An 18266-nucleotide genomic window follows, 5' to 3' on the forward strand; every position below is an offset into this window, starting at 1 on the left:
TTTTAGAAGCCTTCCTCTGGACCGACTCCATCCTTTTTTATATTTTTTTGAAGGTGCGGCCTCAAAAATTGTACACAATATTCTAAATGAGGTCTCACCAGAATCTTATACAGGGGCATCAATACCTCTTTTTTCCTATTGGCCATACCTCTCCCTAAGCACCTAGCATCCTTCTAGCTTTCGCCGTCACCTTTTCATCCTGTTTGGCCACCTTAAGGCCATCACTTATAATCACACCCAAGTCCCGCTCTTCTGTCATGCACTTAAGTTCTTCACCCCCTAAACTGTACCGTTCCCTCGTTTTTTGCAGCCCAAATACATGACCTTGCATTTCTTAGCATTAAATTTTAGCTGCCAAATTTCAGACCATTCTTCAGGTTTCGCCAGGTCTTTCTTCATGTTATTCACACCATCCAGGGTGTCTATTGCAGATTTTGATATCATCCGCAAAGAGGCAAATCTTACCGAAAGAACTGAAAGGGGCTATAGCTGAAATGCTCAACTGCCGTATTTTCACGCATATAACGCGCGCGTTATACACAATTTTACAAACCGCGCATAACCGTGCACGTTATACGTGTGAGCGTGTTTTACAACTTTTTTTTTTCAATCCAATCGGCATCCCCCCTGCGAACCGGCATCCTCCCCCCCGCTCGCATCACCCCCCTCCCCCGCGATCCTACATCCCCCCCAGCACTGCAAAACATCTCTTACCCGATTGGGCACCGGCACCAGCACCAATGCACAGGACGTGCATTATCTCGGAGAGATTATCTTGGAGAGAGCGAGACCAGAAGGCTTTGAGCATGCGCAAATGCTCAAAGCCTAGTCCAGCCCGGCGCAGGAAGAAGGAGGATCTCTCCCGCACCGCACCGCCCAGCCCAAACCAACGAGGGAGGATCTTCGGGCACTGGCACATCCTGTGCATTGGTGCTGGTGCCGGTGCCGGTGCCCATCGGGTAAGAGATGTTTTGCGGTGCTGGGGGGGATGTAGGATTGCGGGGGAGGGGGTGTGACCTGAGCGGGGGGGAGGATGCCGGTTTGCAGGGGGGATGCCGGATCGGATTGAAAAAAAAAAGTTGTAAAACGCGGGTAAGCGAGCGGGGGGGGGGGGAGGATGCCGGTTCGGAGTAGGCGGGAGGAGGTTTTAGCATGCGCGGTATACGCGTGTGCGTGCTATATTAAAAATTTTTTACATAAATTTGTGTTCCCCACGCGCTATACCCGTGTGCGCATTTTACACGGGTGCGCGGTATATGGGTGAAAATACGGTAATAGCCAATCTGTCGATCAAAACAGGAAGGATTCCGGAAGACTGTTACGCCAATCTTCAAGAAAGGTTCGAGGGGAGATCCGGGAAACTACAGACCGGTGAGTCTGACCTCGGTACCGGGAAAGATGGTAGAGGCACTGATAAAGGACCGCATCATTGAAGGACACAATCTGATGATGACCAGCCAGCACGGCTTCAGCAAAGGAAGATCTTGCTTGACAAACTTGCTGCACTTCTTTGAGGGAGTAAACAGGCAGATAGACAAGAGTGACCCGGTCGACATTGTATATCTGTATTTTCAGAAGGCATTCAACAAAGTTCCGCATGAATGACTACTTTGAAAAATTGCGAGCCATGGAATCGAGGGTGAAATACTCACGTGGATTAAAAACTGGTTGGCGGATAGGAAACAGAGAGTGGGGGTAAATGGACAATACTCAGACTGGAGAAGCATTGCCAGTGGAGTGCCGCAGGGTTCGGTGCTTGGACCCATGCTCTTCAACATATTTATAAACGACCTGGAAATTGGTATGACGAGTGAGGTGATTAAATTTGCAGATGATACGAAGTTATTCAGAGTAGTGAAGACGCAGGATTGCAAAGACCTGCAACATGACATTAACATGCTCGAGAAATGGGCCGTGACATGGCAAATGAGGTTTAACGTGGATAAGTGTAAGGTGATGCATATCAGTAACAAAAATCTTATACACGAATACAGGATGTCCGGTGCAGTACTTAGAGAGACCCCCCCAGGAAAGAGACTTGGGAGTACTGGTCGATAAGTTAATGAAGCCATCCGCGCAATGCACGGCGGTGGCGAAAAGGGTGAACAGAATGCTAGGCTCCTCTCAGGCACTTGTGAGCTAAGAAGATCTCATCCTATTGGAAATAAGAAGCTGGGATAAATAGATCTTTTATCTTACCCATTATGACAATTCTTATATTGTTTGCATGTAGCTGGGCTGCCTAGATAAAAATCAATTACCTGCCAGAGGCAGGTATACTTTGCTCTTAAGGGTAACCTGTAGTAATATAGTAAATAATGATTAAGACCAGTGTGGTCCATTTAGTCTGCCCAGAAGGATGGCTAGAATTGTATCTGCTGCTCTATGCAAGTTACTGTATTTTTCGCTCCATAAGACGTACTTCCCCCCCCCCCAAAAAAAAAAAAAAAAAAAAGTGGATGGAAATATCTGTGAGTCTTATGGAGTGAATATTGTTTCTGGAGGTCTAGTGGTAGGCTGGGACAGGAGGGATCTGTCCCAGCCGACTAACAATTTTTTACCACCCCCCATCCTTCCCCTGTATCTTTTTAAATCCTGGTGGTCCAGCGGTGTATCGGCAGGAGAGAGCTTTCTGCGCTAATGCCCCTCCCTCACTGGATGCCTGCCTCAGATCTTGCGGCATACAAGGCAGGAGCGAGCTTTTCGCGCTCCAATCTGGGCCTGCGCCGCTCCCTGAATGATCACCATTAGTTCTCGTAGGACTCACGAGAACCGACAGCAGCCATTCAGGGAGCGGTGTGAGGCCAGGCTGGAGTGTGAAAAGCTCTCTCCTGCCTTGTGCGTTTTCTTATGACATTCCTTTTTAAAGATGCTTTTCAAGTTTGAGTGTCCTTTTAAGGATTTTTAAACTTTTTTCTTTTTAGTCCACTTGTATTGGACTTACTTGTTTTTAACCCCGTCCTTTTGTTTCTCCCTTTGTACCACACTTTCCTGTAACTATTGTAGTTCTTCTCTTCTCTCCATTCGTACCTGTTTGTCCAGTAGTGTACCTTATCTTTTATTAAGTTATGTTAATTGTATTATCTGTTTTACCCTATTTTTAATTGTACAACCACCTTGAAATAAATGATAAGGTGGGATATCAAATCAATAATAAACTTGAAATTTGATCTGAGGCAGCCATCAAGCGAGGGAGGGGCAGGAGCACCGATAGCTCGCTCCTGCCGATACACCCCTGGACCACCAGGATTTAAAAAGGAACCAGGCGGGGGGGCAGGGGGGAGGTAAAATTGTTAGTCAGCTGGGACGGATCCCTCCTGTCTCGGCCTACCACTAGACCACCATAGGGGGGACAGGTTACAGGGCAGGGAGGTGGGACAGGGTACAGAGCCTGGAAGGGAGGGGGGACAGGGTGGAGCTTGGGAAAGAGTGTGGGGTTGGGTGCAGAGCCAGGCAGAGAGTAAGGTTGGTAGGGGCTGGGTGCAGAGCCTGGTATATTTTATTAAATATATTAGTACACCATTTGGTTCACAATATTTTTTTTCTTGTTTTCCTCTTCTAAACCTAGGTGCGTCCTATAGTGCTAAAAATATGGTACATCCTTCTATACCTTTGTTTAGGATTTTATTTGCTGCTCCATGCAGGTTACCCCCTCTATGCCTTTTCGATGTGTAAAAATCATTTTGCTTCAATTCCACCCTCTTACAATATAGGGATCCTCTGTGTCTATCCCATGCTTGTTTGAATTGTTACAGTTTTTATCCACAGTACCTGCACTCCCAGAACATTCTGTAGGGGTGTTTCCTGGGCCACCTTTCTAGGTCTGAGGCCTAACTTATGCTCTAAAACCATGCTCTAAGTCATACTGTCATGGTTTCTGCAAAATTCTGTGCCTTGCATTTTTGTGGAAGATGTGCTGTGCCTTCAAGGACAATGCTTGCTTTAATTTCGTCTTTGTCTATTATTCACTGTGGGGACCTGGGGCGAGTGAGGTTCCCAGCCACAGATAGCTTTGAACAACCTTGGGAAGAAATATTGTATCTGCACCAGATAAAACCAGCTCCCAGCCTTTCTGAAAAAGACTGTACAGCATCTAGGAAGTCACTGCAAAAGTGATTACAGGTTCAAAGACAAGAAGAGATTTATGGTGCCAGGAACTCCATATACCGATGAACTCTGACCTTCCTGGCTGAGAGGAGAAGCTTTCCTTGAATTTCAGACCAACTTGCATAGGCAGACTTGGCTCGCTGTTAAAGACCAGCTTGAACAGAGGGAAGAGCGAATTCCATCTTGGACTGCATATTGTGTTTTATGCTGAAATGTAAATAATTCTTTCTTAGGAAAACAATCATTATAACTTTCAGAAATGATGAGAAAGGGAATGAGATTTGATATACCGCTTTTCTGTTGTTATAATCAAAAGCAGTTTATATATTAAATACAAGTATAGTCAAACCTCGATTTGCGAGTAACACAGTTTGCGAGTGTTTTGCAAAACGAGCAAAACATTTTCACAACTCGTGACACGCAAACCGAGCGTTGACTCGATTTGTGATTCCCCCCCGCCCGCAAACCGGCATCGCCTCCCCGCCTGTGAACGCTGCCCCTCCCCTAACTGGCATCGCCCCCCTCAGGAACGCCCCCTGCCCAAACTGAAGCCTTACCCCAATCTGACACTGGCACGCAGCACCAACCCACAGGAGGTGCCGGTGCCAGTGCCTGAAAATCGTGCTGCTTGCCGGACTGGGCCTTGAGCATCTGCGCATGCTCAAGGCCTTCTGGCTCTCGTTCTCTCCGAGAATCTCGTTCTCTCTGAGAATCTCAGAGAGAGGCGGGAGTCAGAAGGCCTTGAGCATGCGCAGATGCTCAAGGCCCAGTCTGGCAAGCAGCACAATCTTCGGGCACCGGCACTGGTACCTCCTGTAGGTTGGTGCTGCGTGCCAGTGCCAGATGGGGGTAAGGTTTCAGTCTGGGTGGGCGGGCGTTCACGAGGGGTGGATCGCGTTTGCGAGCAGGGAGGGTGATGCTGGTTCATGGGGGGATGTGGAAGCGCCCCAGTGGCTTCAGGTGAGGGGGGGGGGTTCTTTTGGGGATGTGGTGGAGTGGAGCAGCACCAGTGGTGGGGGGGGGGGAAGGGAGGTGGAACCAATCATGTGAGTTTCCCTTACTTCCTATGGAGAAACTCGCTTTGATATAAGAGTAATTTGGTTTACGAGCATGCTTCTGGAACGAATTATGCTCGTAAATCAAGGTTTCACTCTACTTATTTTGTATCTGGGGCGATGGAGGGTAAAAGACTTGCCCAGAATCATAAGGAGCCACAATGGGAATTGAACCCAGTTCCTCAGCCCACTGCACTAACCACTAGGCTACTCCTTCCCAGCAGAGCAGGTGCATTTTGTCATTTATTTGTTGTCAGAGAAATATTTTTGATTCACTAGCTTTATGTTTGGGGAGATCTTATTATCCACAATAAAACAGATTTGCTTGCATAGTCCATTCATTTCAGCCTGAATCCCAAGGGGCATATGATAACACACCCCTAGACAATACTGTGTACCAGTGGCTTCTAATGAGTAATTATTATTATTTTTATTAATTGTGCCACTCCTTTGTGTTATCATCTACAGTTGCAAGATCTACCACTTTTTCCATGAAAAAGTATTTCTTGATGTTGCTCTTATCTCCTTACAGCTTTGAATCCTCTAGTTCTACAACTTTCCTATCTTTGAAAAACAGTTGCTTGTTCATTAATACTTTTCAAGATTTTAAACTAGGTAAGACAGGCTTCTGTTTCAAGTTTATTTAAAATTTGATACAAACGCTTATAAAAATTTCTAAGCGGTGTACATAATAAAATTAGGGGGAAGCAAGAGAGTTATAAAAAAAAAAAAAAATATGGACAAGGACAAACTTGAACAACAAATGAACGGAGACAAGGAGAAAAAGGGGGTAAAACTACAATGGTTTTAAGAAAAGATAATAATGAGGGGAAAATAATAAGCCAGGGGCATGACAGGAGCAACAGCTCTTATGTAGGGTAGATAATGATTGATGATTAGGTATTCTAATGTTTGGATAAGCACAGTCTAATGCAGCATCTCTCAAACTTTCTCAAGCCAGAAGTGCGTGGATGTTGCCATGATAACATCACGCATATGTGTGACATTATCACATCAACATCCGCACATGTGCATAGGCCCTCCAGATGGGCCCTGAGATGCCAGTAGGGAGTGCCAGCATGGAAGAGGGCCAGAGAGAAGGAGAGGCACTGCTGCCAGCTGATTGCCTGCAGCAGTGTTTCTCAACTACTTCAAGCTAAGTATCCCCTAATCTAACAAATATCAACTGAGTACCCCAACCACAGACCTCCCTAGGCCCGCCCAAACTCTGTCCCAGATCCCATCCCTTTTACTAATTGTAATGCAATTTTTTCCATTCATTTTTCATATACACACAATATACACAGCAAATATAAATTCTTAAAACTGACACATTTCAATCACTATATTGAAAATAAAATCATTTTACCTACTGGCGATCCTCTACAGGTTGCTGTAATTAGCTTTAAAGGTGAGACCGGGAGGCCGGGGGAAGCTGGAGGACGCTAGAGAGAAGGGAGAAACATGCAGGCCTTCGGCGAATTGGGCAGCGCTGGCGTTGTACCGTGTAGGGAAATCAGCTGGCAGGCGCCTCTCTTCCTCCTCAGTGTGCCGCAGCACACTTGGAATCTCAGGAGTCACACTAGTATGCCTCAGCACACAGTTTGAGATACACTGGTCTAATGGTTTAAAGTTTCAAATGCATCCTTATAAACAAAGGTTTTCAAGGAACTCTTGAATCTATCTAGTACAGATTGTTCTCTAAGATAAGCCGGGAGTGAGTTCTATAGCTGTCCAGTTAAATCCCAGTGAGCTGGTCATCCTGGATATTCAATGGTCCTTAACCAGATAATGACAGTGAATAACATACTCTCTGCTATTGGGACATTTTGTGCATGCTCAGTTTGCACAAGAACTGAGCATGTTCAGGGAGTCCTGGGATTGGCAGCTGGAGGCACGCCACTGACTTCTGCATTAAAGAAGTAGCTGCAAGGAAGAGGGGAGCGGCTTAGGAACTGTATTTCTTTGGCTGGCGGAGCCTCAGCATTCCCGCCAACAAAGGTATGTTTGTCATGTGGGGGGGGGGGGGGGGGGGGGGGGAGAAAGGAGGAGAGAAGAATGTGTTGACCTACAGTCCACCCCGAGCACCCCCAAAATTGTCGGGCTGACTATGCCCCTTGGAGTTCCACTCTTGAAAATCTCACACTTTTTTCATTGACATGGTTAGCATAATATTCAGTCCATTTGCTGATTATGTGAAGGGATACAGCATTGGGCACCGGTCTCAATACTGGTTATCTTCTGGGTTGCAGCACTAACCTGGATATTCAATACCAGAGGCCAGACATGCCCTGAAATTGAATGGTTGGGATTAATTTAGCCCGTGACAGTGCGCAGCTTACAAACCATTTATCACCATAGGCTGAATAGAGGGCCCAATATGAATAATTTGGAAGAAATGTGAGAAAGGAGAAATAAGTTAGCCACATTTACAGTTTATTGCATTTACTATGCCGCTAGGCTTTGCCAGATCACAGCGGTTAATAAAAACAATTAAAAATCAACCAGAAAGGACCCACATTATTAAGAGGAAAGAACAAAACAGTCACATAAAAGACATGAATATCCTAAATGCACATATACCCAAGTCCCTTGCCAGTCCACCCAGTAGACACAGTACTCCCCCCCCCCCACACACACACACACACAATCCTTAAGGGGGAAGGCTAGCCGGAAAATAAAAATGCCTTCAACAGGGCCTTAAATGTCATCCGGAACATTCAGCCCATAATTCTCCATAAATGCACAGACAGTGGCCTCTTTCAATTGAAAGAAATGCCTGGAATGAGGGCGAATAGGATGAATGTGAAAGACTCAGGAATTATCTAAACAATGTTTCTTTATGAAATAGTGGTGGATATGTGGAATAGTCTCCTAGTGGAGGTGGTGGAGACAAAGACTGTATCTGAATTTGGGGGATAAGCACAGAGGATCTCTAAGGTAGAAAGAAGGAAAGTAGAGCTTAATAGCTGGTATGGATACTCAGACTTGAATAAGCTGTATGATCTTTCTATATCTCCCATCCTTTTATGTTTTTATGTATTTAGTGGTGGCCTCTAAGGATCAAATTCTGTAATTGGTGCCTAAAAAAATAGAGGCACCTATTGCATGCTAATCACACTTAGTCTAATCTAATATTTGTGAGTCGATCTATGCCTAGATAGGGTCAAGGCGACATACAAATCAAGTGTTAGGCAAACAGATAGAAGAATTAAGGAGTAGGAGAGAGTAAGCTGGAGGAGGCGAGAGAGAGGGTGATGAGTCTTCTACAGGGAAGAATTGAGTTGACATTAGAAGTACAATTTACATTGGAAGAGGAAGAAATCTTTGAGGTGGAACAAGCTACTGAGTGTCAGTGGAGTTTAATGTCTTAGGCGCCCATTGCAGAATCACATGTACCAGTGCCTAAATTAAAAACTTAAGCGCCTGTAATATAGACCAGGGTTTTAAAGGCCTACATTATAGGCACCTAAATCCTTTAGAGAATCACAGATGTTGATTAACTCTGCAGCCAGATTGATCACAGATACTTCTAGAACAGTGGTCTCAAACTCAAACCCTTTGCAGGGCCACATTTTGGATTTGTAGGTACTTGGAGGGCCTCAGAAAAAATAATGTCTTATTAAAGAAATGACAATTTGTATGAGGTAAAACTCTTTATAGTTTATAAATCTTTCCTTTTGGCTAAGTCTTAATAATAATATTGTAATTTATAGCTAAAGAGACATATGATCAAGAAACTATTTTCTTTTACTTTTGTGATTATGATAAACATACCAAGGGTTTCAAAATAGTACCTGGTGAGCCGCATGTGGCCCCCAGGCTGCGGGTTTGAGACCATTGTTCTAGAATGACACCAATATTGAAGCAGTTGCACTGGTTACCAATACAACGGAGTCCAATTCAAAATTCTTTCCATAATTCATCAAACTTTGTACCAAGGGCTCCTTTTACTAAGCTGCGGTAGCGTTTTTAGCGCGCGCTAATCCTCGCACTACGTGGAAAAACTAACACCAGCTCAATGGAGGCATTAGTGACTAGCGCGTGCGGCAATATAGTGCGCGCTAAAACCATTGGCGCAGCTTAGTAAAAGGTGCCTCAAGTCTCTCCTGCTGTTTTTCAAGAGTTTTTTTTATTCTATCAGCCTAAAAGAGTCTGAGGTCAGAAAACAGTATGAAATTATGTTTAGAAGGTAATGTGTTAATCTCCCACATTAAGACTGGTGCGACTATGTTATCTGTAGTGGGTGTAAAGCTGTGGAATATGCTGCCAGGAATTCTGCATTTGTTGCTGCTAGAATGGATTTTAAGAAAATGTTAAAAACTCAACTGTTTGTGAAGGCTTTTTTGAGTTGAAATTTTATATTCAAACTGGATTTGAAGATTTCTGATGTTTACAGACCATTTTTAAGAGTGTTGTTTTTTTTTAACAACTGAATTATGTGTGTTTGTTTAACATTTTATGCTTGTTACTATGGAAACTGTATAGGCAATACACAGTATATAAATTTTTAAATAAATAAGTGTTTCTCCATCCCTAAAAATGCCTACTTTTGTGTTAGACACGTATATCTTTTATAAAATTGCACCTAGGAAAACAGGCGTTACTCCTAATTAAATTTTTTTTTTCCAATTATGAGCTTGATAAAGCTCATTATTGAGGCAAATTTACTATTTGTTAGGTGCCTACTTATTTAGGGGCCTAACTTTAGGTGCCTCTTATAGAATTTCCCCCTAAATGTAGAAGTTATTTGAATATCATGGCCTAAATTGATAACTTGCTGTCTTTACTTGTATATTCATAAATAGAAGTACAGATGATTGCATGCAATGCCAAAAATGTGTTCCTGTTTGTAAGAGTAAGCACATGGGAAAATAAACTTTTATCTTTCTGCAATTCTTCCTCTAATTTCAAAAGAGTTTAAAAGGGTACTTGTTTATTTTTAACTACATAGGAAATTATATTCTGTTTCAGTACCACCTTGGAAGCCTTCCAGTAAAGGAGGAGGAGGAGAGCGACTCTTTTTCATCTTCATGATAATCTTTCTATTTGTCCAGCAAAAACGGATAAATCATCTTGTCTCTACACAGGTAATTTGGGAATCTCTAGTATCTCTCCCTGCCCACATACTCAAAACCCCCAACTTCAGTCCCTACTGGAGTATGCTCCCATATCTTCAATGAGATGACTTCAATTCTGAATACCTTATCAAAAAAGTCACTAGAGATAAGTAGGTAATCAAGACAGAAGCAGTGGATCATTGTAATAATTAGAGGGGAAAACAAACCAGTCTCCAGCCCCAGCCTCAAGCTGTCTAGATGCTGATACTGTGCTAGGTAAAATTTTGGTGCTAATTGGATTGTTATTCAAATAAATTGCAGTATTAATTCACTTCATTCTCCACTGCTGAGAAGTCATTTTCAATATTGATAGCCTTCTTACCAATGTCTAATAAGTTTTGCAAGATAGTCTCAAACTTGTTTAATTCTGTCTTAAATTTAGAGCCCAACACCTTTAGTATAGCTCCAGTAAGATCAGTTAAGAAAGACTTATTCATCTGAATGGAGGCATTTTCCTTATGCAGACCCACCAACTCGTGGTCTGTAAGTCAAATTTTTTCTTATCTTTTCATGCAACTTTAAGTGGCAAGGTATGAGGGGGTTATTAACAAATCTGTCCATATAGCATCAGGAAAGTACTCTCTTCCTTTTTCAAAAAGTATTGCAAAGATCTCTATTAGAAAGATCAAGAAGAGAGGAGAAGCTTATGGAGTTAAACAGAAGCAGGTCCTTCTCTGCTCATCTCTTACATGAGCTCCCTAGATTTTTGTTTAAAGTTTCTTAATTTCTACATTTTTGAATTACAATTAAAAACATTATTTAACTTGCAGATGCTTCCAGAAATGTGTTTTCATCAACATAATCCTAATAATTCAAACAAATCTTCCATCAAACCCTGTATTAAGTAGGTGAGGATTAGGTACCTGATCAGAGAAAGGATGCTGTTCTGCAACTACTATGAATGGAGAGCCATGCAAACCAATAAACACAACTGTTTTTGTTGGAAAGAGGTTTCATGTTTGGATTGTTCCTCAAACACAGAAATATAGAAGACCATATGACTTCTTCAGTCCTCCGGAAGAGGTGCTGAGAGAAGATTAAAACTTCTTATATGAATATATGTAGGTCCACATTGAGACCATGTATCACATTTTTCACTCCATAAGATGCATTTTTTTTCCACCCAAAAGTGGGTGGAAATGTCGGTGTGTCTTAAGCAGTGAAGATACAAATTTTTACAACCCCCCCTCCCCGCACCTTTTTAAATGTCCCTTATAGCCTGGTGGTCTCACAGTGTATCGGCTGGCACTGCCTGAGCCCGTGCAGCTTTCTGAATAGCTGCCATCAGTTCTCGCGGGACTTGCGAGAACTGACGTCAACCATTCAGAAAGCGACGTTCCTTTCTGTAGTTTCAGCATGGAGGGGGACCGAGGTAGAAGTGATTCCGCAGTTGCTTGCTCTGCGCGGCAATGTTGATGCGTTGTATGGAGGGCAGGCTTCTCGTTGGGACTCCGGCTTTTGGGTGTTCACTCTTTGCCTACCACACTCCTCCCAAAGCCCAGCCAAACCTAGCAATTTGCGGCCCAGCTCCAAATATGGCAAGAACAGCCCATCTGCGGCGCAGATGACTGCCGAAGGTTGAGACCACATACTATCCACTATGCCCAAATGCAGTGAAATGGAGCGGTGTCCCCACATTGTACCAGTCAGCCAGGAAATGCAGCGGTGGCCCTTTCAATGCTCCGAGCAATTCCATGTTTAGAGGTTGCACACCTGCCCTGTGAGCCCCGCCCCTCAGCAGCTGCTCAGGAGTGGACACTGAGTCTAGGTTGGATGCCAAGCCATACCTGCACTCAGAGCAACCTATGAGTCATAGCCCCCAGACACAAGAGTAGCGGTAAGACCAGCAAACACACTTGCACACAACACCTCTATACACAAATGCCTTTTACACATACAACCTACCAGACCAGCCCACTCAATGATATTAATGTCTTGGAAGAAATATTTTCTTTGAAGAATAACGTTTTTTCCCCAGAATAAACTGCCCTTCTCTTTCCCTTTTGGTGCTTGTGTTGTGTGGGGAGGATAGGGCGCCCTGGAATGGGTGCCAGGCTTGGGTGCAGAGCCTGGCAGGGAGTGAGGAGGGCTGGGTGCAGAGCCTGGTATATATTAGTACACAATTTGGTTCAGAATATTTTTTTTCTTGTTTTCCTCCTCTAAATCTAGGGTGTGTCTTATGGTCAGGTGCATGTTATAGTGCAAAAAAATACGGCACATTTTTCTGTTTTATTTTTTGTTTTAAACACAATCACAAAAAGAATGCATCCACAAAGATGCATAAGTAGAAATAGCATGAAAAATAGTGTGACAGCCAGCACATTACAATTGCACCACATCAGTAAAACAAAACAAAGACCATGCACAATCTGTTGCACTATTCCAATACTGGGTCCAGATTGTAGAATACTAAATATAAGAGGATTCAAAGAGACACTGGGGTAAATTTTCAAAAGCTTGGTTAGGACCTAATGTGTGTGAAAATAAGGAGATACACAATAGCTGCCAATATACACTTAAGTGCATTTTCAAGGATCTAATGTATAAGTTCCTAACAAACAAAAATTTGGCCCCATAAACAAGTGGAACTTTGGGGACATATTAAATAGATTTTCAAAAGTCATGCATGAAATCCACTTACCATTTATGTACATAAGTTTGGGTCACATTTTGCAATCCAGTCTTAGAAACTCACTTTTCTGAGGTTGCTTTCTAAATCTTATTCACTTCTCATTAATACATTCTTGTTTGTTATATATGTTTGTCTCGACTAGATTGTATATAGTCCATGGATATCTAGTGCTGTGTATGCCTAGTAGTACTGACAGTAGTAGCAGTAGTAGAGGGAGGAGATCAGTAAAGTTACAGATATTAAAACCCAGTTTATGAGGGAACTTTGCCTAAGTGCCACCACTCTGTCATTCTATCCACGTTGGTACATAAAGCAGCGGACCAAGGGTTCCACCTTCCACGTCAGCTGTAAAGGAGAAAATGACCACTGATAAAAAATAAAAATAAAAATTGAATTCGCGCATAACCGAACACCCTTCCGCGCGATTCGAATCTGCGCTCAGGCAACTCGCGGGGCAGCCTCGGGACTCCCTTTCCCAGCAGCCAGTGGCGGCGAGCACGGAGGGGCGGGAAGGAGAGGAGCAAGCCCCGCCCGGCGACGGGCGCACGCATGCGCGAAGGAGGGGGGTAGTTGGGTGAGGGCGGGGCCGGCGGCGGTAGTAGAAAGTGGAAGTGAGCCGGTGTGTGTGTGTGTCTATTTGTAATTTGCGTTCTGCGCCGGTGGCGGCCTGTAGCCTTTCTTCCTCTGAGCGTTGGAGCCCGTGACAGGCTGAGCGCCTCACGTGCGGGTTCCGTCGCCGAGGTGAGGGGCCGGGGCCGCTGCTTTTCCCCAGCCTCGGTCCTGGCTCCTCTGTCCCGCGACGGCGCCCGAGCGGAGAGCGATGCTGCCGGAGGTGGCGGCGGCCGCGGCGGCACTCTAAGGCTCGGCTCTCTGCCGCGGCGTGTCAACGAACGGCTGGCCGACCCTGCAGGACGTCGCGATGTTCCGCTGGGGCTACAACCTCTTGGTGAGTAGAACGAGCGGGGTTGCGGCTGTTCCTGTGCTCCCCCCCCCCCTTGATGGAAGTGCACGCGGCGGCATTGCTTTCTATTCAGTTCCCATTATTTCCCTAGGGACTTGCTGTGGTTTTTTTTAAAAATTCTTACATGTAATGTGCCGAGAGGCTTCCAAGTGAGTTTTCTCCGTGTGGTGCTGCTGTTGCCGCCTTTTTTCCACATGCAGGACCAGCCAGGCTGTCATTGATCTGCAAGATGAGCTCTGCAAGATAAACAAACAGCAGTTGTTAGTTTTGTTTTTTTTTTTAAGGGTGGGGGGTGTTTGTGGTCTGCAAACTGGGCTCATATAAACTGTCGGGTAGGGTTCTGACGAAGTTGCCATGCATACCCTTGTTGCAATATCGGAGTTTGGTCGATCCTGCGGGCGCAGCGTCCCAGCGGTCATGACTCCTCGGTGAAGGACTTTGTTTAGTAGTGGGGGTTGCTCGTGGATCGGTTGCACTCGCAGGGCTTGCTTAAGTGGGGTCGTGGGTAGGACTGACACTTCCATGTGAGCTGATAGACGATAGCTTAACTGCTTAATAGTGACAAGTTGAGTAGATTCAGCTAACTTTATTGGAATGACAATTTTTAACCTGTTCCAGAGTAATTTAGTGTCTAATAGTAATTTAGAAATGCCATTCTAAGGTATATTAGCCTACCTTAATAGCTTCTAGGCAGAACTATCGATCACACCTTAGGTGTAAGTATTACTGGATCTGCTGATGTGAATAGAAGTTAGATAGCTGTTAGGATCTCAAATTACTCTTTTTTTTTTTTTTTTTTCCTTTCTTCAAGTCATATAGTATGTACTTGATTTTACTTTTTTTTTTTCTCTTTCTTCTGTATTAAAAGTATTTTACGAAATATTTTGTGGTAAGTGGACAGAGTATTTTACAAGGAATACCAATCTGCATTGCACACCAGTAAAATTGTGCAGGTCACTTAAGCCCATGCCAGCATCTGCGCTAGCTTTCTGCATCAAACGGCCCTAACACATACACAGAGTAAGAAAAGTGCAGATCAGACAGAAATATGGCAAGCTTAAGCAAATTATTATTAAATACATATAGTGAAGCTCTACTACTTCCAAAACAAACACTTCTGCATAAATCCACCATAAACTAATGTTAATGAAGCTAATACAGAGAATTGCACACAGCTTTCAGATTTTTTCATACATAAGTCAGGGATTTTAATGCTATCTCATAGGTGGCATGGGTTAGTTTGAGCCGCAGGACCATCTGTAAAGCCTGTTTCTCCTTTTCCTCTAAAAGCTCCTTGCAACTACTCCCTCCTGCATACCTTGTAGAAAAGGCAGGAGTGATGGCAATGTGCAGGCTGGATTGAGTAAACATCTTTCCAAAATGTTAGTGCCTGACCCATTACAGTGCATCATGGGATACATCACATAGGGTCAGTTTGTCAAATAAAGGATGTTTTTTTTGCTCTTCAGTAGCAAAAGGCTGCATACTACTGCCGTGATGTATGCTGTGTATTTTGCTGGCAGCAAACACTATTTAAAAACAGTGGTAGTTTGAATGCCATTTGTTTACTGCATTGAAGAGTAAAGCTTTAACATGTTCACATTAGAAGTCATCATTTTCTCAGCATTTATTCTGTTTAAATAAGTAAGATTTATTACACGTCAAAAAAATAGAAATAACTAAATATGAATATAGAACGGACCAGTGACGATTGGATACATAAAGCTTTGGGCTTTGAGCGTAATTGAGCCCAGAGTGGTATCACTGAGTTTCTGGAGAATGTTATTTTGAAAGCTTTTCTCTAGTTTTGATGTTCGAATGATATTAAAAGCTCTAAAATAAAATAGCTATATTATAGTGAAGCACATTAGAAGACATGCATTTGGCCAGGGATGTCAAAGTCCCTCCTCGAGGGCCGCAATCTAGTTGGGTTTTCAGGATTTCCCCAATGAATATGCATGAGATCTATTAGCGTACAATGAAAGCAGTGCATGCAAATAAATCTCATGGATATTTATTGGGGAAATCCTGAAAACCCGACTGGATTGTGGCCCTCGAGGAGGGACTTTGAAACCCCTTCATTTGGCTTTAACACATGATTTCTACATCAGCCTCTGAGACTTGTTTTTGACTGGTCTTGAATTGGGACAGGTTCTTAATCTTCTGAATAGTGTGAATAAAATACAGATGTGTAGTAATTACTTATATTACAAATATGCCTGACTAGCTAACATTGGATTTTGTTAATTAAAATCATTGTTAGATCAGCATATTAAAACTATTATTAAATGGATAAAGGCTTGAGGGAAGCTACCTTGATGCCTGGAGACTTGGCTGATGCTGAAAGCTGCATATTAGGCTGTGCACTAATAGCTGACTGCACAGTTTCTAACACAAATCTAATGTAAACGTTTTGTGCTCACTGATGCAGTAGGCTAATCATGTGCATGTTTGAAGCATGCAGGACTTGTAATAACAGCTTCACGGGCACAAGGTTCTGTGTTGAGGGCAACTAGTAATGTGTGCATGTCAGAGCAAAATGAAAGTAGCAGTGTGTATCTCTGCATGTGCTGTGAATAAATATTGGTATCTCAAAAGTGTTATGCGCAGAATAGCATTATAGTTAATGTGCAAATAGAACTTTTTTTTTTCTGGTTGGATGTGTGCATGGAACAATCACTTCCCGTTTTGACTTTAAAGTTTTTGGTACTATTAAGCTTGCAGCAAAAATAAGAAACTGGTGTTAAATCCTCACAGGCCCTACTGAGGAAGAATGAGTTAACGTTCTGTGCTTCCGCAGACCTGGCATTCAAGTTGTGTTGTGTTCATATTAAGAATCTTATGCATATTTCTATGTATTGGGAGTTGAATAGCTGATAGCTTATTACAGTTTGTTTTATTATCCATTGTGCTGTTGTCTTAAAAAAATGGTTTTGCTCAGGGTTAACTTCTGTGCCAAATCCTCTTCAGCATTGTCCCCTCCCCCCTAATTCTATAAAGTCCATCTTAGGTGCCTATATTGCAGTGTCTTGCAAACGTTTTCAAGCCGCGGCACAGTAAACTTGGGGCTGTGTCTGGAGGGCTTGGACATTGACGTGATGATATGACATCACACATGCATGCGACATCAATGTCCATGCATGTGTTGAGGCCCTCCAGATAGGGCCCTGAGCTTGCTATTACTATGCCGGTGTGGGTGTGTGCGAGAGGCGGAGAGGTACCAGCTGACTGACTGCGGCAAGAGGCACGTCCTGTAGGCAGTCAGTTGGCATCGGCTAGTGTCTTGCAGCACACCCAGAATCTTACCGCGCACACAGTTTGCGATACACTGCTATATTGGCATGCCTAATTGATGCAAGTGCCTAACTTAATTAACTAATAGGCTTAATTAACACTCATAATTGGCAATTTAACCTGTGGACTTAACTTAAAGTTAGGTGCACAAATTGGTATGTGCTTAGTCTAAAGCAGTGATTCCCTGTCCTGGAGGACCACCGGTCAGTCAGGTTTTCAGGATAGCCCTAATGAATATGCAAAAGAGAGATTTGCATATGAAGGAGGTGACAGGCATGCAAATCTGCTCCATGCATATTCATTAGGGCTATCCAGAAAATCTGACTGGCTGGTGGTCCTCCAGGACAGGGTTGGGAACCACTGGTCTAAAGCACCTACCTTAAAGCGAATGCGGTTTGGAGTAGATCATGGACATGTTTTCAGGTTGTCTGTTTTTGATTTAGGCCAAGAAAACCCTGGCATCAATAGGGTATACCTGAGTTAGTACTCAAAGTGGCACCTAATGCCATCTAGGTGGCACTAAGTGTGATTCTATACAGTGCGCTTAACTTTTTATAGAATCGCGCTTAGTGCCACACTAATTTATTTTTATTTATTTATTTTGATTCTATCCTGTTCTCCCAAAAGCTCAGAACGGGTTACAAATTGACATTCACAATCGATTTGAGAACAGACTAGTCACGACAACAAATAGGTCACAGTTAGACAATTACAGCTCTTATTCTAGAGTCCAGACTGGTCACAGCAAAGAGTACTTGGAGAAGTAAAATGAGGAAGCTGGTCACTGATGGTCCAATTGGTGGAAGAGTAAAGTCTTTACAGCTCTACGGAAGGTCATTAGTGAGTCTAGTGACCTTATCTGTGTGGGTAAGTGGCTCCATAGCTGACGGAGGAAATGGCTGTAGATGCGTTTTACGCACTGTGCTCATCTGGAGGGATGCAGTGCTGCTTTTTAGGTGACATGTAGAATTGGGCCCCAGTGTTCTCCCTAGGGCCTTTCAGCTGGGCGGTCCAACCGGGTAATTTAGATGACCGCCCAGCTAAATTCTGCTGCCTCCGCTGCTGCTCAACATTAAAAAAAACGGCTTGATGATTTC

The 18266-nt window shown here is 43.5% G+C and overlaps 1 protein-coding gene across 3 annotated transcripts in view; it reads left to right on the forward strand.

Annotated features, from left to right (window-relative positions):
• Nucleotides 1-4901: 4901 nt before the first annotated feature.
• ATP11C (ATPase phospholipid transporting 11C) overlaps nucleotides 4902-18266 on the forward strand; it is a 281152-nt gene continuing 267787 nt past the window's right edge. The window contains exons 1-2 of one of the 3 annotated variants that reach the window (XR_004539497.1): nucleotides 4902-4956; nucleotides 10137-10252. Coding sequence is in view for 1 of the 3 variants with exons in the window: in XM_033944970.1 (XP_033800861.1) it covers nucleotides 5034-5067; nucleotides 10137-10252 (150 nt within the window). In the remaining 2 variants the exon portion in view is untranslated. Of the gene's footprint in view, nucleotides 4957-5015; nucleotides 5068-10136; nucleotides 10253-13495; nucleotides 13861-18266 lie in introns of those variants that run through there. The other 2 variants (XM_033944970.1, XR_004539499.1) reach the window with 2 other exon arrangements.

This window comes from Geotrypetes seraphini, chromosome 5 (genome assembly GCF_902459505.1).
Source record: "Geotrypetes seraphini chromosome 5, aGeoSer1.1, whole genome shotgun sequence".
In the NCBI taxonomy this organism is placed as follows: domain Eukaryota; kingdom Metazoa; phylum Chordata; class Amphibia; order Gymnophiona; family Dermophiidae; genus Geotrypetes; species Geotrypetes seraphini.